The 20,064-nt window shown below is 65.1% G+C and overlaps 5 protein-coding genes across 8 annotated transcripts; 4 read left to right on the top strand and 1 right to left on the bottom strand.

The window, feature by feature from the left end:
- The first annotated feature begins 248 nt into the window (after positions 1-248).
- Positions 249-6,618, top strand: LOC310913669 (uncharacterized protein). Its single transcript, XM_083869281.1, is given in 15 exon segments — positions 249-306; positions 497-615; positions 941-1,052; positions 1,124-1,219; positions 1,337-1,507; positions 2,735-2,812; positions 2,816-3,124; positions 3,249-3,548; positions 3,697-3,825; positions 3,892-4,006; positions 4,096-4,203; positions 4,450-4,618; positions 4,694-4,842; positions 4,918-5,151; positions 5,195-6,618. Coding segments are annotated over 15 exon segments (3,501 nt in total). The 5' UTR covers positions 249-303; the 3' UTR covers positions 6,604-6,618.
- A 264-nt stretch (positions 6,619-6,882) lies between these two features.
- On the bottom strand, positions 6,883-8,856 carry RPUSD3 (RNA pseudouridine synthase D3). Of its 2 annotated transcripts, none has more exons than XM_083869252.1 (9): positions 8,782-8,856; positions 8,322-8,389; positions 8,201-8,245; positions 8,010-8,106; positions 7,814-7,921; positions 7,662-7,746; positions 7,465-7,591; positions 7,247-7,386; positions 6,883-7,153 (listed from the first exon to the last, which is right to left on the bottom strand). In XM_083869252.1, the coding sequence occupies exons 1-9, from the start codon at positions 8,850-8,852 to the stop codon at positions 6,995-6,997; spliced, it is 900 nt and encodes a 299-aa protein (XP_083725378.1). In that variant the 5' UTR covers positions 8,853-8,856; the 3' UTR covers positions 6,883-6,994. The 2 variants fall into 2 exon arrangements, with proteins under 2 accessions (XP_083725378.1, XP_083725377.1); XM_083869251.1 differs by having other exon boundaries at positions 6,883-7,165.
- Positions 8,857-8,926: 70 nt separating this feature from the next.
- Positions 8,927-10,013, top strand: JAGN1 (jagunal homolog 1). Its single transcript, XM_083869253.1, has 3 exons — positions 8,927-8,953; positions 9,136-9,233; positions 9,312-10,013. Exons 2-3 carry the CDS (start codon positions 9,145-9,147, stop codon positions 9,772-9,774), a joined length of 552 nt encoding a protein of 183 aa, XP_083725379.1. The 5' UTR covers positions 8,927-8,953; positions 9,136-9,144; the 3' UTR covers positions 9,775-10,013.
- A 92-nt stretch (positions 10,014-10,105) lies between these two features.
- IL17RE (interleukin 17 receptor E) lies at positions 10,106-14,073 on the top strand (the record flags this gene model as incomplete). The annotated part of the gene is given in 17 exon segments (XM_083869282.1): positions 10,106-10,146; positions 10,148-10,268; positions 10,348-10,363; positions 10,840-10,995; positions 11,091-11,197; positions 11,274-11,397; positions 11,469-11,608; positions 11,690-11,758; positions 11,859-11,925; positions 12,015-12,202; positions 12,368-12,415; positions 12,520-12,565; positions 12,687-12,835; positions 12,907-12,975; positions 13,053-13,104; positions 13,180-13,281; positions 13,466-14,073. Coding segments are annotated over 17 exon segments (2,103 nt in total).
- Positions 14,074-14,886: 813 nt separating this feature from the next.
- On the top strand, positions 14,887-19,327 carry IL17RC (interleukin 17 receptor C). Of its 3 annotated transcripts, none has more exons than XM_083869216.1 (17): positions 14,887-15,119; positions 15,187-15,208; positions 15,293-15,666; positions 15,853-15,964; positions 16,032-16,076; positions 16,234-16,373; positions 16,566-16,628; positions 16,777-16,831; positions 16,930-17,114; positions 17,194-17,244; positions 17,328-17,373; positions 17,482-17,594; positions 17,703-17,771; positions 17,849-17,906; positions 18,039-18,134; positions 18,222-18,260; positions 18,711-19,327. In XM_083869216.1, exons 1-17 carry the CDS (start codon positions 15,030-15,032, stop codon positions 19,316-19,318), a joined length of 2,166 nt encoding a protein of 721 aa, XP_083725342.1. In that variant the 5' UTR covers positions 14,887-15,029; the 3' UTR covers positions 19,319-19,327. The 3 variants fall into 3 exon arrangements, with proteins under 3 accessions (XP_083725342.1, XP_083725343.1, XP_083725344.1); XM_083869217.1 differs by having other exon boundaries at positions 14,888-15,119; positions 16,569-16,628; XM_083869218.1 differs by having other exon boundaries at positions 14,888-15,119; positions 17,703-17,775; positions 18,711-19,003.
- Positions 19,328-20,064: the final 737 nt, after the last annotated feature.

Consider the following 20,064-nt stretch of genomic DNA (forward strand, 5'->3'; position numbering starts at 1 on the left):
CCGCCCCGCGCTCCCCATTGGCCGCGCCGCGCCCCGCGCAGCCGCTCATTGGCCCAGCCCGCCCTCCATCTCTCTTCCCTAATATGGAAGCGCTGACAGGCCCGTACCAAGCGCGACAGGACGCGGGGGGAGCTACGCGAAGTCTCGCCGCCGCCACCCGGCTCCGTGCCGCGGGGGGGCCAGGCCGCAGGGCGGGAGCCTCCCGCCGCCCCCCCTCCCTCCCGCCGCAGTGGGAGGTGCCGCGCATCCCGGAAGAGGTGATCAGCCACTTCCGCCTGCCCGGACCGGAGCGCCGCTGCCACCATGGTAGGGCGGGGGGTTTCCCGGGAAGGGAGGTGGCAGCAGGAGGCTGGGAAGGGTCGGAACCGGGGCTGGCGGAGGGAGCTGGGCTGAGGGGGCTGCGGGTTCCTGGTCGGGGGCAGGGGCAGAGGCAGAGGGCGAGACCCGACCCCCGGGCTCCGGTGGGTGGTCTGACGCCGCCGCCGTGTCCCCGCAGACTGCCACGCTGCGCCCGTACCTGAACGCGGTGCGCGCCACGCTGCAGGCCGCGCTGTGCCTGGAGAACTTCTCCTCTCAGGTGGTGGAGCGGCACAACAAGCCTGAGGTGGAAGTCAGGTACGGGGGCGGGAGGGAACACCAGGGGAGCCCTGCGGAGCCCTGTCTGCTCGCCCTGGGGGCTGCCGGCCCGTTACTGCCATGCGTTGGGCACCCCACAACCCTTAGGCACAGGGCCGGTGCCGGCAGGGAGCTGCGGGAAGGAGGAAGGGGGTCCTGCTTGGGACCGAGGCATCGTCCGCCCTGAGGCGGAACTTCTTTGGGATGCGGCAGCATCGAGTAGCAAAGTCCTCATATCCCCGTTATCCCTGCGGTTCCCCTTCCCTGTTTCCCACCAGTAAAAATACTTCCTTATGAGTCACTTCTGCCCTCTCCCTGTTCGCAGGAGCAGCAAAGAGCTGCTGTTGCAGCCGGTGATCATCAGTAGGAACGAGAAGGAGAAGGTCCTGATCGAGGGCTCCATTAACTCTGTGCGCGTCAGCATCGCCGTGAAGCAGGTGAGGGGGGTTGGGCAGGGGGCCGGCAGCTCCGCTTCTGGGGAAGCCTCACTTCCCTTTTCTCTCTCCAGGCTGATGAGATCGAGAAAATCTTGTGCCACAAATTCATGCGCTTTATGATGATGAGGGCTGAGAACTTCTTTATCCTGCGCAGGAAGCCCGTTGAGGTGAGGTGGCAGGGAGGGGACAAAGCAACTCCTGGCTCTGCTCCTGGCACTGGGATGTGAGCTTACATGGGTAGCAGTTTGGGTGCTAAGCCCTAGGGTTGCTTCTCTCTTGTGCAGGGTTATGACATCAGCTTCTTGATCACAAACTTCCACACGGAGCAGATGTACAAGCACAAGCTGGTGGACTTTGTCATCCACTTTATGGAAGAGATCGACAAGGAAATCAGTGAGATGAAACTCTCTGTCAATGCAAGAGCCCGCATCGTGGCAGAGGAATTCCTTAAGAATGTGAGACTCTGAAATGGGAGGAGGTGTCTCTGATTTTGGGAGTGGGGTGTGGGGTCACAGCCAGTGTTGCCCTTTTGCCCAGAGCCCCCCAGTCCCATTAGTGAGGACAGGGTGATATCCTGCCCAAGGAACCTCTTGGGGACAAGGAGGAAGAGATGCCAAAGGCACTTGTATCCCATTTGCTCATGAAGTGCCAGCTTGTGAGACCCACCCCCCCCGCCAGAGCTTGCTCAGTGGCAGCAGCAGCCTTGGGGGATGAGGCCCTTTTGGTGGGTGCTGAGATGGATGTGCAGTGCCTGGGGAGGCAGTGGGAGAAGCTGAGCACGGATCCCTGGAAGCAGTGTCCACCCTCAGCCTGTATCCCAGGTGCCAGGAGGGTGGTGAGGGTTCTTGGAGTGCCGCAAGCAGGGACTAACAGCCGTGTGTTTTCTCTCCAGTTTTAGGCCGTGGTGCAGGACCCCGTGGCTCCCTTGTGCTTGTGCCCACCGGGCACTGTGCCTGTGCCTGCTCCCGTTTCTCGAGGACCGCCGGGCGGGGCCGGGCCCTGCCCGCCCCTCTTTGGGCTGGGCGGGAGCAGCCCCCGCTTGCGGCAGCGCGGCCCGGCCGCTGCCCCTGTCTTGTCTTGTTTTTTAAACGGTCTTGTTTGCTGTATCCCCGCCTCCGTCTCCTCCCTCCCGCCGCTCTGGGCCACACCGGGGGATGGGGGAGGGCACTGTGGGCCTCGGGGGCAGATCATGGAATGGGAGCAGGACATGGAACTGGAAGGGCGCATTGTGGCAAAAAACAAACAGTGGTGTCAGCCCTGATGGTGTGTGAGGGGCCATAGGGGGTGTCAGGAGAATATGAAAAGACTTGAAGTTGGCCTGGGGGCAGCAAGGGGCTTGGGGTGTGGGGCACAAAAGGATTTTGGTCAGGGTGCCAAGTTTGAGTGGGGAATGGCTGGCTGTGGGCACAGGGGGCTGTTTGTGTCCTCCCTTCTGTGCAGTGGAGCCATTGTGGTGGCTGGAGCTGGGGTGGTGACATCACAGCAGTGTTGGGGTTGGGGGATCTACATCCTCCATTCTGGCATCAGTGGTCTGGGGTTTAGAAGCCATGTCCTGTGCTGGATTCCGACTTTCCCCAGCAGGACAGGGTAATAGGACAACTCACTGGGCACAGACGAGGAAGAGCCACCCACAGCTCCCCTCTGCTTCAGGCTATAATGGGACAATGTAACACTGAGAGCAGCACTGCAGGTACACAGCCCCCCAGGTGGGGACGACACATGAACAAGGTACACTCCAGACACCCCATGGCCCAGCGGGCTGAGGACAAGGGCACAGTGGGGCATCCTGGGACTGTGCAGTGCACCAGGAGCGCTGGCACAAGGCTCAGCAGGTCGAAGACTGCCCTTTCAAGCGCCCAAAGGTTGGTCAGGCAGAAGCAGGCAGGTCAGTGCTTTCTACCTCTCCATGCCTGCCCTGTGGGACTGAGGACGTGGGGACAGTGGGCTTACACAGGGCTGTCCTCACAGGGCACTCAGCAGCCACCACCACCAGTCACCAGGTTGGCTGCTGGGACTCGCTTAACCTTGAGCATCTCAAGAAGGCCAAGCTGCATGTGGACATGGCCATTAAGGTGAGGGACCTGATTTCACACCCCTGAAATGCCACCTGCTTGCATTTACTGCATTTCTGGCTCAGGAGAGCTGAGCCAGGGGAACCAGGACTGGGGCAGGCTGAGCCCACTGGTCTCTGCACAGGAGAAGAAGATCTTCATGATACATGGCCCCTACCCCATCATCCGCCGTGAGCTGCGAGCCCGGGGCTGGGTGGAGAGGAAGCTCCCCAGCACGGGCAGACAGCTGGAGCACCATCGTGGTGACCAAAACAAGCAGCAGCTGGAGACAGGGCCAAGTAATGGTGGTGGTGGACAGAGTGGTGGACGTGGTGGGGCACAGCCTCCTCTGGGGACCACAGACCCCCTGCACTACCCATGCCTACCTGCTGAGAAGGAGGAAGAGCAGTGTGATGAGGACCCCAATGCCATCCATGACCTCATGGTTAGCAGACAGGGCTGGGGCTGGGCTCTGCCACTGCCCCCAGCACTGTTCCCCTGTGACCCCCAGGCATAGATGGGCGCAGCCTTGGACAAGGGATGAGGGTGGGATGGGGGCTCTGTGTCCCACCCTGGCTTCCTCCCTCTGCTAGTCCTACCTGGTGCGGGACCGGTTGCCAAACTTCATCTGGACCAACTTCCTTGACGCCACTGATCATGAGCTGCTGCAGCAGGACAACGTAGTGAACCACTATGCCCGGGTGGATGCGTTCACCACCAAGGTGGGAGGCCAGAGCCTTGGGGAGGGAGATAGGGTCCAGTAGGGACTGACAATCTCATCTAAACAGGAAGGGCTGTGCCTCAGCCTACAAAAGCTGCCGTGGATTGAGCAAGCTGACCCCAACACCTTCTTCCCCCGGTGCTACCGGCTGGGGATTGTGGACGAGCGAGAAGCTTTCATTGGTGAGCTAAAGGCTGTTGCCCTCCTGTCCCTCCTTGTGCTCCCACTCCTCCAATGTCCTATGGCTGGAGATGACGCCTCCTTCTTGCAGAGGATTTCCGCCTGACAGCAGCACGCAGCCTGCTCAAACTGGCCCTGGAGGAGGCTGGGGACAGGCCAGTAAGGATTCAGCAGGTCCCAAACTCAGCCAAGGGAGCAGGTGAGTACATGGACCTGGGATTGGGAGTGATGGCAGAGAGTTAGGGACAACTGATGGCTAAGCTTGGAGGCACAGCCTCTGCTCATGGCTGTGGTCTGGGATTCCCCACTCCCTTCTACTGGCCCACCTTATGGGTGCTCTGCTCCCCACCCCATCCCCCTGCACCCAAAGCCACCCATCCCACAGGGAGGCTCTGGCCCCAAGGCTGGCATAGGAGTCGTATCTCTCACCCCAAGCATTCCACAGCACGGGCAGGCTCCCCCCTGTACCCTGAACTGGTGGAGGAAGCCATGGAGGTCTGTAAGCAGCACCTGGGTGTTCTGCAGCACCAGGACATCGACAGGAGAACCCCATCCCCCTGCAGGACATGCATCAACTGGGAGTGCTTCCTGCAGCGATACTACCGTGTGGTACAGTGAGTGCTGAGTGGGATGGGGGGATGAGGGGCACCATGGCAGGGCTGATGCTGAGGCCCCCTTCACCCCCACAGTGAGGGGGCAGGGCTGGTGCTGACCAAGCAGCAGCGAAAGGAGTGCCAGGACCTGCTGCGGCACCTGGCAGAGCAGCTGCCCCAGCTTGACATGGAGGGCAAGTTCAACATCTGGATCCTCAAGCCTGGTGCTGAATCCCAAGGCAAGGGTAAGGCTGGGGGAAGTGGGTAGCACACAGAAGCTCCCCTTTTAGGAGGGATCCCACAATCACTGTGTTCCCCAGGGATCATCTGCACGACACGGCTGGAGGAGGTGCTGCAGCTGGCATGCAGCTGCACAGCACCCTCAGCACAGTTGGGCAGATGGGTGGTACAGAAGTACGTGGAGCAGCTGCTGACCATTTTCGGCACCAAATTTGACATCCGGCAATGGTTTCTTGTGACTGACTGGAAGCCACTGACCGTCTGGTTCTACCGAGACTGCTACCTGCGCTTCTGCTCCCGGCCCTTCTCCCTGTGTCGCCTGGAGCGGTGAGTGCCCCCCAGCTCCCCACGCCCCAGCGCCCTGGCACCCCCTGACCCAGCCCCACTCTCCCTACCCCAGTGCCAGGCACCTCTGCAATGTCTCCGTCCAGAAGTGGTACAAGACATCACCAGACCAGGACCCCCGTGTGCCCCATGACAAGATCTGGTCAAACAAGCAGTTCCAGGAATACCTGGCACAGCTGGGGCAGGCAGGTGCTTGGCACCAGCGCCTGGTGCCCGGCATGAAGGCAGCAATCCTGAGTGCTCTGCGCAGTGCCCAGGACCAGGTGCGCTTTCGCAAGGGCAGCTTTGAGCTCTATGGGGCCGACTTTCTTGTTGGGGAGGACTTCCAACCCTGGCTGCTGGAGATCAACTCCTGCCCCACCATGAGCCCCTCCTCGCCAGTGACCCGGCGGCTCTGTGCCAATGTCCAGCGGGACACGCTGCGCCTCGTGCTCGACCGCAAGGATAACCCCACCTCTTCCATTGGAGCGTTTCAGCTCATCTACAAGGAGGTAGGCTGTGGGGATGGGGGGCAGACACCCCCCAGGCACCCTGAGCCCACACTCCCTGCTGTCTCCCTGCAGGCAGCGCTGCCCAAGCCTCTGTCAGCACCTGTGAAGCTGATGGTCAAAGGCTGTTCCCTGAAGAATCCCCAGCCAGCAGAGCAGCAAGCTGAGAAGCCCCACACCACTGTGGCCAGTGCCCTCCACCACCCTGTGTACCCAAGGGCCAGAGTATTCAAGCAAGCACGGCATCAATTCCTCAGCATGGCACCTTGCGTCCCCAGGCTCATCCTGTCACCAGTGGGCAGAAGCACCCAGATGCCCCAGTGTTTTTGGCCTCGATTTCCTATAAAGGTGCCCCATGCCTCCACGCCATCTCTGTCCCCAGGGGGCAGAACCACCCAGCTGACCCAGCCCAGAACAGCAACACGGAAGCTGTCTGCTGTGGAGCAACTGCTCCAGAGGCACTGCTCTTCCCCCAGCTCTGATGCCCCAGCACCACCAAAGCCTCGGGCCATCTCTGCTGGGAGCCAGGGGCTGCCATGTCTTGGTCACCTGCCTGGGCAGCCCCGGCCTGCACAGCCCCGGACCAATGGCTGTCCCCTGGATTGGGTGCCTGTGCCACGACCCCGGGAAACCCCCAGCAACCCCTGGCTATCCCAGGGTTATGCACGCTCCTTCTCTCCTGCCAAGCCCCTACAACAACCCCTGTCTGCACAGACCACCAGGACCCCGTGCCTGGAGCAGAAGCACACAGCAGCTCCCAATGGGATCCAGAAGATTTCGGACACTGACACACCCCCAGGAGTGGACAGCACTGTGCCTGTCCTTGCTGGGTCAACACGGCAGAACCTGGCTACCTCTCATCCCAAAAACCTCCCACTGCTGTGTCGTGGTACCCACCTCCTCCCTCATGCACGCTTTAAAACAGTTCAGTGATAAGGAATCTGTCTCAGACCTTCCGTGTGTAAGAATTGGGGGAAGGCTAGGACTACCCCTGGGATGGGGCTGTGGGTGGGAACAGGGGCTGCCAGGGTGGAGACCAGGCAGGAAAAACTGCCTCTGATCCTGCCTGTGGTCACCCCTGCCAGACAGAGCTGCGGTGGGTGATGACACTGCTGCATTCTAGCATTCGGAACCAGGACAGGCAGAGAGTGGTGGCAGGGCTGGTGCCCCCAGCAATGCTAGAGGGAGAGCCAAGAGAAAGCCCCCCTCTGTGTGCCAAGAAAAGAACTGAGTACTAAACCACCCAGACAGGAGGGAGGGGATTTTAATGGGGTGGCAGAGAGCAGAAGGGTGGAGTGGGTATCCCCCTGCAGAACTAGGGCTCCTAGTGCTCAGGAAGCCCCAGACAGCGCAGAGAGTGCAGGAAGTAGGGTGGTGGGGGGGCACAGAGGGGGCCCTCGGGCAGCACTAACTCCTGCAGGTGGATGTGGAGTGGGAGGTGATGGAGTTGCCGTGGAGAAAGCCCCAGCCGGGACAGCAACTCCTCGTCCAGTACCTGCAATGTGAGTGAGCAGCTCAGTGGGATCACTGAGGCCTGTGCTGAATGCCCCACCCAGCATCCACCTTGGCCACGTACCTGTGTGCGGGTCGGGACAGTCCCAGGGGTCAGAAAGAAGGGCACTCCCAGCACCCTGCCCACATGGGAAGAGTGCTCATGGTCACCCAGGGCTGGGCACAGCAGCAGTGTCAGGTGCACCTGGAGCTGCTCTGGGAAGGCTGGGGAGGAACAGGAAGCAAGATTGCAGGGGTCAGGAAGCATGGCTGGGGTGGTGGAGGTGTTGAGAGGCCACTCACCTGTCCTGGGCTGGAGCTGGAGGAGAGCACAGCCTCCCATGGCACTCAGCACTCGGTACTGAGTCAGGGTGATCTTCACATCCTTCCTGGCCAGGCTGCGGCGTCCTGGGGCTGGCACCGGCACCACCTGCAGAGCACAGCCCTCAGCACTCCCTGGGGGTATCCCCAGTGCCCCCAGCCCGCTGGCTCCCCCTTACCATGGCTCTGTCCCCCTGCTGCTGCCAGCACAGGCCAGTGCAGATCTCACCCTCCACCTCTGCCGGGACTCCCACAGTGATGGCACTGCAGGGTAAGGTGTGAGAAGGGGATAGGACCTCCATGCCAGCACAGCAAGGTCCCGAGGACTCACCGATATGTGGCAGGATACTGGCCTCTCCGGCGAGCATTGGTGAAGAACTGCTGGAGCCTCTTAGTAGTGTGGTAGCAGCTGGACAGGAGGACAAGGCCAGAATATTCCCTGTGGGACACAGCTGCTTGAGATCTGGAGAGGAAAAAGTAGCCCCAGCTCCACCTCAGGACCTCCAGCCTGGAACCTCCTAGCACACCTGGCAGGAGCCTTCACCACGTGGAGCTCAGCAGCGAGGCCCAGGCGTCGTCTCAGTGCTGGCAGCAGTGCATCCAGGCTCAGGTCCCCAGGGCGCCCTGGGGAGATGCTGGTGGGTCAGCACCTGCTGAGCCCCCCCCCCCCACAGATACCCCTACCCCTGCAGACCCCCCAGTGCTGTCCTGTACTCACCCAGAACGGGGAGGCCCGAGGGCTTGCTCAGCGCCAGCAGGGCTCCTAGTGAGGGGAAGTCTGGTCAGGATGTACCTCACTCACTGTCTCCCTTGCCCCCATTCTCCCCTGTTGCAGGTACCTTCCCGGTGCACCACGGAGCGCTCCAACAGCCTCAGCGTCTCCTTGGGGCCCAGCAGCCGCTTCCACCTGCAGGGGATGGAGTGGGCAGGGGGGACATAGAAGGGACTTCCCTCAGCCGCCTACCCTGCACCCCACTCTGCGTGTCCATAAATCTCACCCACCACTGTCCGCCCTCCTCTCCACGTGTCTCTGCACCCTCACGCTTCCCCAGCTCCTGTCCTCACACATCCGCAACCCCACAGGTATGTCCCCAACCCCACAACCCCCCCCATCACCCCAACCTCATAACTCCTCTGTCCCCAGGCGTGCGCGGCCCCCCCGGGCCCTCACCATCCCCACGCGTGTGCATCTCGGGGTGCCAGCACACCATGGGCGTGCACCCCGTGTACACACGCGCTCTCCCCACACACACACACACACACACCCTCTGTACACACGCACTGCAGCCACAAACGCACCCCGTGTACACCCCGCTCCCCGGGCGCGCCAGGCCCCGCGCGGCGGCGGCGGCTCTCCCAGCGCCCGCCATGGCGGCCCCGCCGCGCCTGCGCAGAGCGGCCCCCGCGGCATCCGGAGCCGGCGGCGCGGCCATAGAGCGGCGGAAGCGCGGGCAGAGGGGCCCGCCCGCAGGTGCGGCACGGCGGGGAGCGGGCCCGGGCCTCACCCGCGGGGGGGCACCCCGGGGATGTCCCGGAGGGCCGGGCGGTCACGGGGAGGGAGCCCCGGGGCTGTCGCTGTGGGAGGGAGGCCCGGGGGGCTGGTGCCGGGGCTGCGCTGGGGAGGCGGCCCCGCCTGACGCGGTGTCTCCCCAGGACAGCGCCATGGCCTCCCGTGGGGGTCCCCGCGCCGCCGGCACCGATGGCAGCGACTTCCAGCACCGGGAGCGCGTGGCCTCGCACTACCAGATGAGGTAGGTGTCCCCTGTCCCTGGTCCCGGGGGGCACACGCCGCCCCAGCAGGCCCTGATGGCCCCACGCTCTCTCCCCAGCGTGACCCTCAAGTCGGAGATCAAGAAGCTGATCTACACGCATGTGGTCCTCTGGCTGCTGCTCCTGGCCCAGATGGTCGTGGGGCACCTCAAGCTGCTGCCCCACGACCAGGTGGCCATGCCCTACCAGTGGGAGTATCCCTACCTGCTCAGCATCCTGCCCTCCCTCCTGGGCCTCCTGTCCTTCCCCCGCAACAACATCAGCTACCTGGTACTCTCCATGATCAGCACCGGCCTCTTCTCCATGGCTCCCCTCATCTACGGGGCCATGGAGATGTTCCCCATGGCGCAGCAGCTGTACCGCCACGGCAAAGCTTACCGCTTCATCTTCGGCTTCTCGGCCGTCTCCGTCATGTACCTGGTGGTGGTGGTGGCCGCGCAGGTGCATGGCTGGCAACTCTACTACAGCAAGAAGCTGCTGGACTCCTGGTTTACTAGCACGCAGGAGAAGAAGAAGAAATGAGTGGGGAGAGGTGGGCTCCGTGTGGTGCTGAAGCTCTGCAGTTCAGTCCTGCGGGGCAGCGCTGGCGCGGCTCCGGTGGGTGGGGGATGCTCGGGGACCGCGGGCTGGGCTGTCTGAGCCACACACGGCCCCGGGCTCTCAGGCAAGGGGGAGACCCCCTGGGGCGGGGGCCGTGGAGGGTCCCTGGGGTGCGTGCCCCTTCCTCCGCGCCTTGCTCCTCTGTGAAAATAAAGCACCGTCCGCCCTCCCACGCGTGTCTGCGCCGCAGGAAGCGCCGCCTGGCAGCGGGGGGGGAGCGGGGAGCGGCGGGGCCGCACGTGCCGGTGCAGGAATGCGGCGGGGCCGGCCCGGGGCGGGGCGGGGAGCGGCGGCGCTCGGCCATGGGGCGCCCGGTGCTGCTCGCTGCTGCTGCTGCTGCTGCTGCCGCGCTGCTGCTGCTGATACCGTCCGGGACCGGGGCCGCCGTGACCCGCCTCCGGGTCTCCGCCAACTTCGTGAGCGCCGGGGCAGGGAGGTGGCGGGGGAAGGTGGGGCCGGGCGGCGCCGCGCTCACCGCCGTCTCTTTGCTTGCAGGAGTGCCGGGCCACCGGTGAGTAGCGGCGGGGCAGGGCTGTCAGCGCGGGGCTGCTCCTGCCCGCCCATACCGGCCCCGGGGTGCGGCGGGATGGGGGGGCTTCCCCTGCCCGCGGCTACTGGCTCCTGGAGGACGGGGCGGGGGGGGTGTGCTCCCGGTTTCCGGGGCACCGGGCACCCCGCCTTCCGAGGACTCCTGATCCCCGAAGCTTCCTGGCCCCTGGGCTTCCCCGCTTCCTCCAAAGACTCCGGATCGCCGGGGCTCCCTGTTTCCGAGAACTCCCGATCCCCAGGGGTTCCCGCTTCCGAGGACTCCGAATCACCGAGGCTCCGGGTGTGCCAGGGCTCTGGATCCCCGGGGCACCTCCTTTCCGAGTACACCTTCCCGGGACAACCCGGGGCTCTCCCCCTTCCAAGCACCCCCAGTCCCCGGGGCTCCTGCTGCCTGCGGGACCCCAGCGCACGCCCCCCCCGTCTGCTCTCCTCCTGCAGCCGACAGGACGCTGAGCCGCCCCCACTGCCGCCGCCCTTCCCGCCCCGGGCCGCCGCTGGAGCCGCCCGCGCTGTCGCTGAGCCGTGCCCGGCTGTGCCTGCCCGCGCAGCCCTGCCAGCCCTGCCTGCGGGTGCGCCTGGCGCTCCCCACCTCAGGTAGGGCGGGGGCGGCGGGGCCGGGCATCCCCGCGGCAGGGACACGCACCTCCTCCCCCTAACCCGTGTCGGCACCCCACGCCGGTTTCTCGCAGAGCTCGGCGATGTCCGGGAACTGCAGCTCACCTTCCTGGAGCTGGGCTCCAGCCGGGCTGGCTGGCTGCGGGTTTGGCCGCGACGCCGGGCGTCGGGCAGCTCGACGGTGAGTTTGCGGTGCGCGGTGGAGCCGGGGGACACCAGGGCCCGGAGTGCCCCCGCTGACCCTCCGCTCCTCGCAGTGGCAGGTGCAGTTCGACTGCTTCCCGGCAGAGAGCGGGCGGCAAGTCCTCGTCTCCCTGCACACCATCCCAGATCGGGGCTTCGCCCTAAGCTCCAGCCATCTGGTCACCGCCGAGCCACCTGGTGAGACTGAAGGGGTTGGGAGGTGTCCCGGGAGGACGCCGGCACCAGCTGACGCCCTGCCTGCTCTGCAGGGCCAGTCTTTACCCATGCTTGGGTGCCTGAGGTGCGAGCCATTGAGGTGTGGGTGCCCGCGGGTCCGCCCCTCATGGTGCGGCTGTGCCACCAGCTGGCCCTGGAGTGTGAGGAGCTGCCTCGGCCCTTCCACCAGCAGGTAATGGCTCTGCCCACCGACACCCCCATCCCAGACTGGGGGACACAATCCCTGCCAGCTGTTGCTCCCTCCATATTGCAGGTGCTGGTGCCGGGAGGCCACCACATCTCACTACCGTACGAGTTCCTGGTGCCCTGCCTGTGCATTGAGGTGGGTTGCCCTCCCCTACAGCCACCAGAGCTCCTTCCTCTGCCCTCGCATGGGGGGTGGGGGCATATCCTGTCCTGACCATCCTGCTCTGCTGCTCCAGGCCTCCTACTCCCACCACGACAGCCCACGGAGCAAACACTGCCCCTTCCGTGACCGGCCAGATGCCTGTGAGTGCCTGGTGCCTGTGGGGGTGTTGAGCTGAGTCCCAGGGGTGTCCCTCGGTGTCTCCCCACCCCACTGATGTGGTGGCCCACAGATGGTCCCGAGCTGTGGTCCTCGGTGCGCTTCCACGACTACAGTACCAGCAGCAAGGACCAGATGGTGATGGTGCTGAATGCCAGCTGCCCCCTGCACCCACGGGCCACCCTCTGCTGGAGGGAAGCAGCAGATGAGGCTGCCCCCTGTCACGACATCCCTAATTCCACAGCCAGTGAGGATGAGCAGGTGAGGGCTCTTGATCTTGAGGTGTTACAGGATATGGGACCATGCCACTGGCTGTGGCATCCACTGGATCTCAGGGTCTCTTTAGGACAGTGGGTGGGCACTGGGGTGCCTGTGGGTTGTGTGGGTCAAAGATGGTAATGGTGATATGCTCTCCATTTTTTCCAGAGGTACATACTGGACAAGGTGGATGTGCATCCCCAGCTCTGCTTCCGAGTAAGCCCCTGTGGGGGGGGTGGGCACCATCTCAGAAGGGGTTGGGGGGTTCTGGTGGGTGAGAGCAGCTCACCCTGCCCCTTGTTGATCCCACCTTCTCTCAGTTCTCTTACAAGAACAGCAGCCATGTGGAGTGTCCCCACCAGCCAGGTGAGCCTTATGGGCAGGAGGCAGCCCTGGGCTAAGCACAGCCCTTCCCTGGGGTTCCTTGCACCCCTCACCCTATTGAGTATCCTGCAATCTCTGCTCTTTCTCTCTCTGGTGGCCACAGAGACTGCCTGGAGTGTCTCAGTGAGTGTCTGGGGGCTCCAGCTGCGCCTGCACCTCACCTCCCGCATCCCTGCAGCCTTCAGTGCAGCCCTGTGCCAGCGCCGGGGGGCGCAGTGTGAACCCGAGGCCCCACTCTACACTGTCACACAGGTGGGTGGTGCAGGGCTGGGGGGAACAGGGTGTGCACTGACCCACACTGACCCTGCCTTTGTGCTTTGCAGCCAGAGGGCTCTGCTCCAGGGGAGTTGGTGCTGCTGCTGCCAGTGCAGATCCTGGGCAGCTGCGTGCTGGTAAGGCGACCCTTGTGCTGCCATCTGTGCTATGGGGGACCCAACATGATCCCCCTCTTACCCAGCCCCCTCCCCAGGTGTGGCGCTCGGACGTGCATTTTGCTCGGAAGCAGCTGCTCTGTCCCGATGGTGAGAGGGGGTCCTGAAGGGGACTCAGGGGGCAGTGGAAATGGGCAGACACCCTCTTTACTGCCCCTCTTCCAGTCTCCCGCAGGCACTTCGGGCTGCTGGGGCTGGTGCTGGCACTGGGACTGGTGGTGACTGTGCTGCTCCTCAACTGCCGCGGTGCCTGGAGGCCAGATGATGGTGAGGAGCATCCGAGGGGGCTGCAGGGGGGAGGCAAGAAGGGGTGGAGTGCCAGGGGTGCCAGTTCCTGGGCTGCAGGGGGTCCCTGGGTCGTGGATGGCAGATGTTGGACGCCAGGGTGTCCCCAGGGGATGCCAGTAAAACACGGAGCTGAGCTGTCACTACTGTCCCCTCCATCCTGCAGGTGTCCCTGGCGGGCGCCCCGTGCTGCTGCTGTACTCGCCAGACTCAGAGGAGCACCTGGGGCTGGTTTGCGCCCTGGCCGAGCGGCTGCGCGCAGGGCTGGGCTGCGACGTGCGCCTGGACCTGTGGGAAGCGGGTGGCCTGGGTCAGGCGGGCGCCCTGCCCTGGTTGTACGCCCAGCGGGGCCGCGTGGGCCGCCAGCGTGGCACCGTCCTCCTCCTCTGGAGCCGGGGCAGTGCCCGGCTCTTCCATCGCTGGCAGGTCGGGACGGCCGACGGGACGCCCGGGGATGCCCACGACATTTTTGGGGCAGCCATGGCCTGCCTGCACGGGGAGCTGGGTGCGGCGGGCCGCGGCGGCGGGTGGGTCCTGGCGTACTTCAGCCGGCTCTGCAGCCCCCGCGATGTCCCCCGGCCCCTTCGGCCCCTGCCCACCTACCGCCTGCCCCGACAGCTGCCCGGTCTGCTGGGCGCCCTGCGGGGCAGCCCCCCGGCCCCTCGCCGCTGCCGTCGGGGCAGGGTGGGGGGCCTCCTGCACCGGCTGCTGGAGGTGCGGGCTGGGGAGGGCAGTGCTCCGCCCCGGCCCCCCGGGGCGGCTTCTGGCACCTGAGTGCCCAGGCTGGGCCTGAGCTGGGCGTGGCTGTAGGGAGTGCAGGGCTGGGCACAGGCCCCGGTGAGGGCGGGGGTTCTGCCAGGTAAAGGCGGGGCTCAGGTGAGCGTGTGCCCACTGCGGCAGCAGCAGGGGGGCCCATGGGTGTCCCGGGAAGGGGCTGCAGGGGTCCAAGCAGGGCTGGCCTCAGTCATGGAGTGTGCTGCTGGGGCTGGAGCGAGCATCCAGCTGGTCATCTCTGGCCAGGAGTGGAGATGCTGCCCTGAGAAGGGGCAGCTTTATTCCCACACAGGGACCTGCTCCAGAGGAGAGCCCATAGAAGCCCCTTTGGACACCGCAGCCAAGAAAGGAGTTGGTTGAGATGGTGCAGGAAAGAGCCGAGAGATGGGGAGGCTCCCTGCCCTGCCCAGGCACAGGTGCTAGAGGAGCAGGTGCTGGGCACAGCCTGGCCCTGCTCTTTGCTTCGACAATGCCAGCAGGACTTGGTCTGGGGTGGAAGCAATAAAGCTGTAATTTCACCCTGCCCTGTTGTCTCTCTGGTGTAGCGGGGGGGTCTGTTGGTGCCCTGGAGGCTCGGGGGCTGCCCGGTGCTCCTGTGCACGGACAGACGAGACACCCGGGCGGGCACGGCCTGTACCGGCACAGGGGCCACACCGTGTCCCGCAGCCTCTGCTGGGGCCGGCCTGGCCCCGCGCCCGTGCCGTGGGGACAGCCCGTCCCTGCGGGGCCCCAGTCCCTCCCCAGGAGGGCCGGACGGAGCGCGGAGCCCTCTGCGGTCGGTGCGGGAGCAGGAGGCCCCACCCCAGGGCGGTTACTGACGCCAGCCAGGCCCGGGTGTCCGGGATCAGAGCAGGAAGCAGGAGCCGGCGGCGGCGGCGGCGGGGCCCGTGGAGCCGGGAGAGGCCGGTGGGGAGTGTCAGCGTGGGGCCGGGGCACCCCGAGGCCCCGGCCCCACCATGCCCGCACTGGGGCAGCTCCTGCTGGTGCTGGTGGTGGGGTCGGTGGGTGGCCGTGGGGACCCCCGCGACAGCCTGGCCTGCTCCCAGGTGGGTTGGTGTCATCAGCGCGCAGGCCTCGGGCACCTGGCACCGGCCTCACCCCTGCCTTCCCCAGGGCCTCACCTGCCGCCTCTTGGGTAAGTGCCACCACCCTGCCGTGGCCCCCAGCCCACCCGGGGCACGGGGACTCCAGCCTCATGCTGCCCTCTCTGTCCCCCCAGACACCGATGTGCTGTGCGGGACAGAGCCCCCGGGGCCCGGGCACGGGCTGGCCCTGGCTCGTCTGCGGCTGGAGCCGGCCCTGCGCTGCGCCGAGCCCGCGGCCTGTGTGCCCTGCCTGGAGGCACGTGTGCGCCTGGCCTTGTCACCTGCCACCAGCACTGCCACCGTGTCCCCCCTCTCCGCGCAGCCAGGCGCCTCTGGGACAGAGGACAGCGGTGATGGGGGACAGTGGTCACCAGTGACTGGGGCCACCTCGTCCCAGCCCAACGTTACTGGGCTGCTGCTGCTCTCCGGGCATGCGTACGCCTCGTCCCGCTGTGTGGCCGTGGAGGTCTGGGCACCCTTGGGCCCCACGCTGCGTGGCCGGGCCGTGGTATGTAGATGCGGGGCACTGGGGATTAGTGTCCCAACACTGTCAGTCCCTGGGCGCTGGGGATGTGGGCGCTGGCATCAGCACATCTCTGTGGTGTGGGGGTCCCGTTCCCGTGCCCCAGGGAGCTGGGTGGGTGCTGGCGGTGCCGGTGCCTCACCGCAGTGGGGTGGTGGTTTTCCTGCCCAGGGTTGGGTGATCTTCCGGTGCTTTGAGGCGCCGCTGGGCTCTGAACTCCACGTCTCGGCGTACATGAACTCACGGGGCCGGCAGAGGCTGAGCCAGCAGCAGCGGGTGCCAGGTGAGCCCCGGCAGGTCCCCTGCAGTGGCCTCAGCCCCCCCTGCCCACTGACTCGCTGTCCCCACAGATTGTTCGTGGCCTGCAGCAAAGGCTGCTGTCCCCCAGTGCCAAGGTAGGTGCTGGCATCACCCTGCCTCGGTTTGCATCCCCTGGGGAGAGCTGGCAGTGGATACCTGGGGTGAGAGGGACCCTGGGGATGCCATGCCCTGTGCCATGGTGCTGGGCAGGCCGTGCCAGGAGCTGGGTGACCTGAATTGCCTCTGATACAGCGCCCAGGCTGCGGGTCTTCCCTGGGCAGAAGGAGGTGGTTGTGGAGGTGCAAGGGGCTGCAGCAGGGCACAGCTACACACTCCGGCTCTACCACAACCACAGCCATGGCACCAGTGGGCCGGGGCGTGCGGTGACCACAGTGAGTATGCACCCCATTCCCTGACCCCCCCCACCCTGTCTGTTCTCCAGTCACTGCCCTCCTCCCCATTCCCGAGAAGCCGTGTCTGTGTTATAGGCAGTGTGCTGGGAGAGGGTCCCCTGAGAGCAGATCCCCCTGGGTGATCCTGCTGGGCGATTTGCCACGGGGTGACCCACATTTGGTTGCTGGTAGCAGAGTAGTCCCATGAACTATGTCCTGCCCGCCGATGAGGTGCTGCCCTGCCTCTGCCTGCAGGTGAGCATCCGACCAGGCACTGTGGGGGTGGCAGAATGCCACTAAAGAGGGGCTCCAAGCTCCACATATTTCCCTCTGGCATCCCAAGAGAGCCAGCCAGGTCACGGTCACAGCATGGATGCTTTTCTTGTCTCTCTCCCCATTCCAGGTCTGGCCAGAAACCCAGGACCCACTACGGACCACCCTGTGCCCTTTCTCTCATGGTACCTTCACTCTGAGGCTGGGCTCTAGGGGGCTGGGACACGGGGGGTCCTGAGGGGACAGCACATGGAGTGACACCCCTCTCCTGGTGCCGTGGCAGATGCTGAGGCCTGGGAGCGATTGTGGGCACAGAGCCGGCTGGTCCTGCACATCGAGGGGCAGGTGCTGACCTGCTCCCTCTCAGCCCCCTGCGACCTCCTGGCTGAGCTGGTGCCCTGCTGGCAGCCAGTGCCCTCCGGGCCCTGCCAACCACTCCCTGGCCTGCAGCAGCCTGCCAGGGGGCAGGTGAGTGGGGCTCTGTGGGGTGCTGGGGACTTTGTGAAGGATGGTGGTGACAGTTACGGAGCATCCCTTCCACTCACAGGGACCCCAGGAGTTTGGAGGACTGCGGCCACACCCCAACCTCTGCGTGCAGGTAGGACACCACTCTGCCCCACAGCTGCCCCACAGGCAGCCCCACATCATCCCCATGCACTATTAATCCACTCTCTGGGGCAGGTGTGGAGCGGTGGGCAGGTCCGGCTGACCCAGTGCCTGCGGGACCGTGAGTACTGCTGGGGTGGGAGGGTAGGGACAGCCTGTGGGTCCAGCTGTGGGGGAGCCCTGCTTGGCCTCCCCTCACCACCTACCCACCCACCTGGCACATTCCCAGGAGCACTGCCCGGCCACCCTGATGACCTCCTGCTGCTGGAACAGGGGGAGAATGCCTCACTGTGTGCCATGGAGAGGGGTGCCTGCACACCGCTTGTCAGCTTCACCAGCACGGTAAAGAGGGAGGGACCTCCATGTCCTGGCAGCAGTGGCACTGGTGACACAGGGACCCCTGTGCCCGGCAGTGGTGGCACCGCTGTCTGACCTGCTGTGTTGTTGCAGGGAGCAGGGCACCCTGGGCTGCTGGAGAAGGCTCTGCAGCAGGATGTGGCAGTGGGGCAGTGCCAGCAGGTCAGTGTGAGCAGTCAGCGGGCAGTGAGCAGAGACTGGGTGGTGTCTAACATGTCCCTGTCCCATGTCCCCCACAGCTGTGGCACCCATTGAACAGCACTGGGGTTGCGCTCTGGGCCTGTCCTCTGCACAAGTGTGAGTGTTGGCAACCACGGTGGGGGAGAGGAAGAATAATAGAGGGCTGAGGGAGGGGACCCCCTTGTGCAGCCACTGGAGACCTTTGTTGGGTGCCGGGGGCCCTTGGTGGATGCAGATCCTGCCCTGCAGACCTGCGTACCCACTGGGCACTGGTGTGGATGGGGGTGCTACTGGGAGCCACCTGTCTCCTACTGCTGCTCTTGATGAAGAAGGAGGACATGAAAGGTGAGTGGTGCACTTCTGGGAGCTGTGCCTGGCCTGGGACCCCTCTTGAGACCCCTTCTGGGACCTCACTACCTCTCCTCCCTGCAGGCTGGCTGAAATCCCTGAGGGCTGGCTATGGCTCCAATGGTGAGTGTGGGTTGAGCCTGGGGCTTCATGGGGAGTGGGCAGTCTATGTCTATCCTAGGGAGGTCAGGGGACAGAGTGAGGGAGTCTTCACCCAGATTAGTTCATGTTTGCCTGCCTGGCAGGGTAAGTAGGGGTGTAGGGAAACAGAGAAGAGGATGAGAACCCTATAGGGGGTGGGAGGGGGCAGACTGCAACCTGCCTCCCATCCTGTCTGTCCCTTAGGGTAGGTAAAGGGTTCGGCAAGGGACTGGGGGACTCATGTCAGTGGTAGTCTCAGCTGCTTCCCACTGTCGCTGTTCTTTAGCTTGGGTACAGGGGGTGCTGCAGGCTCGGGCGACAGAGGCAGGGGATGGTCTCCCCCATCGTGGGTGCTCCCAGCATGCCTCCTGCCATAGGGTGGGTACTGGGTGCCTAGAGGGATCCAGGCACTGATGATCCCCCTCCCCTCAGGTCCTCTGCAAGGCCGGCGGGCGCTGCTGGTGCACGCAGCAGAGCCGGTGGCGGAGCGGGCAGCGTGTGCCTTGATGGCCGCTCTGCACTCCCTGGGGCTGGCGGTGGTGGCAGCGCCGGGCGGTGGCAGCGGGGTGGCGGCTTTGGGGCCACTGCCCTGGCTGCACGCCCAGCACCATCGGGCACTGCGTGACAGTGACACCATCATCCTCCTCCTCTCTCCGGCAGCCACGGCTGCTGCACACCAGTGGGACACGGGGGCCAGGGTTGTGCCAGAGCCCGGGGCCGCCGAGAGCAGCCTTGGGGCCGGGCACAGCCCTGCCTCTGATGATGTCCCCGCTGTGGCACCCTGCGAGGTGTTCGCAGCAGCTCTGTCCTGTGCCGTGCCGGTGCTGGCAGCGGCCAACGGGCACTATGTGGTGGCCCGGCTGGAGGCCTCGGTGCCGGCCGTGCCCCCAGCGCTGCGGGCAGCCCCTGCCTTCGCTCTGCCCAGCGAGACGGAGGGGTTCCTGCAGGCACTGGCAGGACCCGCTCGGCACAGGGGCCGCTGGCTGGAGCCACACGCGGCGGCGGTGGCCGAGGCTCTGCAGCGGGCGGTAGGGGAATAAAGGCGTCACTGTGCTTTTGCTGAGTGTGAGTCCGGCTCTGAGTCCAGCAGGGACTGGGATGGGTTGGGAAGGGGTGACGGGGTGAACTGGGGCGGCACGAAGAGGGATGATGGGGAAGTATAGGGGGTGGGGACAGGAAGAGGGCTGGGCTGTTTGGGTCGCGAAGGGGAAGTATTTGGTTGGAGGGTGGATGGGGAACTGGACCAGTTTGGGATGGTGATGGGGAACTGGACCAGCTCATTGGGGGATGGTTGGCAACTGTAATTATATACATACTGTATATACATACTGTAATTATATACATAAACCATAGTTGTATGGACGGTTTGGGGGAAAGCGTGAGAAGAAATTGGACCAGTTTAGAGTGAGATGAGGCGGAACTGGGCAAATTTGGTTACAGAGAGGAGGAACTGGACCAGTTTGAGTGGAGGGAGGGAAGGTGAACCGGCCTGGTTTGGCTGGAGGCGGCGGGGGGGATGTTCGAGGGCCCCGCCCAAGCCAGGCGGGGACCAGACTGTGCTCTCCGGCCACCCGGCCCCGTTCCTGTAGGGTCACCCACTGCAGCCCATCCGCGCCACACCGCCCCAGGCCTTTGAGGCGGCCCCTTTAAGGCGCGGGTGGGCGGGCCCAGGGCGCGGCGCGGATTGGCTGGGAGCGGAGGGCCGGCGGCGGCGGCGCGCGGCCATTGGCGGGGGCGGCGGGCGCTGAGTCAGCGGGCGCGGCCCACGTGGTGCGGGCGGGGCGGG

Source organism: Zosterops lateralis (assembly GCF_965231275.1).
Source record: "Zosterops lateralis genome assembly, chromosome: 11".
Classification (NCBI taxonomy): domain Eukaryota; kingdom Metazoa; phylum Chordata; class Aves; order Passeriformes; family Zosteropidae; genus Zosterops; species Zosterops lateralis.

What these genes read in the sequence shown, in the direction of transcription:
- RPUSD3 (XM_083869251.1), bottom strand. Translation starts at nt 8,852, where the DNA reads ATGGCGGGCGCTGGGAGAGCCGCCGCCGCCGCGCGGGGCCTGGCGCGC. An exon ending in CCAGCTCCAGCCCAGGACAG is followed by an intron (nt 7,387 to 7,464) that starts GTGAGTGGCCTC and finishes GTTCCTCCCCAG; the next exon opens with CCTTCCCAGAGCAGCTCCAG. An exon ending in CTGTCCCGACCCGCACACAG is followed by an intron (nt 7,166 to 7,246) that starts GTACGTGGCCAA and finishes CTCACATTGCAG; the next exon opens with GTACTGGACGAGGAGTTGCT.
- JAGN1 (XM_083869253.1), top strand. Translation starts at nt 9,145, where the DNA reads ATGGCCTCCCGTGGGGGTCCCCGCGCCGCCGGCACCGATGGCAGCGAC. An exon ending in GCCTCGCACTACCAGATGAG is followed by an intron (nt 9,234 to 9,311) that starts GTAGGTGTCCCC and finishes CTCTCTCCCCAG; the next exon opens with CGTGACCCTCAAGTCGGAGA.
- IL17RC (XM_083869216.1), top strand. Translation starts at nt 15,030, where the DNA reads ATGCCCGCACTGGGGCAGCTCCTGCTGGTGCTGGTGGTGGGGTCGGTG. An exon ending in ACCCCAACCTCTGCGTGCAG is followed by an intron (nt 17,245 to 17,327) that starts GTAGGACACCAC and finishes TCTCTGGGGCAG; the next exon opens with GTGTGGAGCGGTGGGCAGGT. An exon ending in GGCCTGTCCTCTGCACAAGT is followed by an intron (nt 17,907 to 18,038) that starts GTGAGTGTTGGC and finishes CCTGCCCTGCAG; the next exon opens with ACCTGCGTACCCACTGGGCA.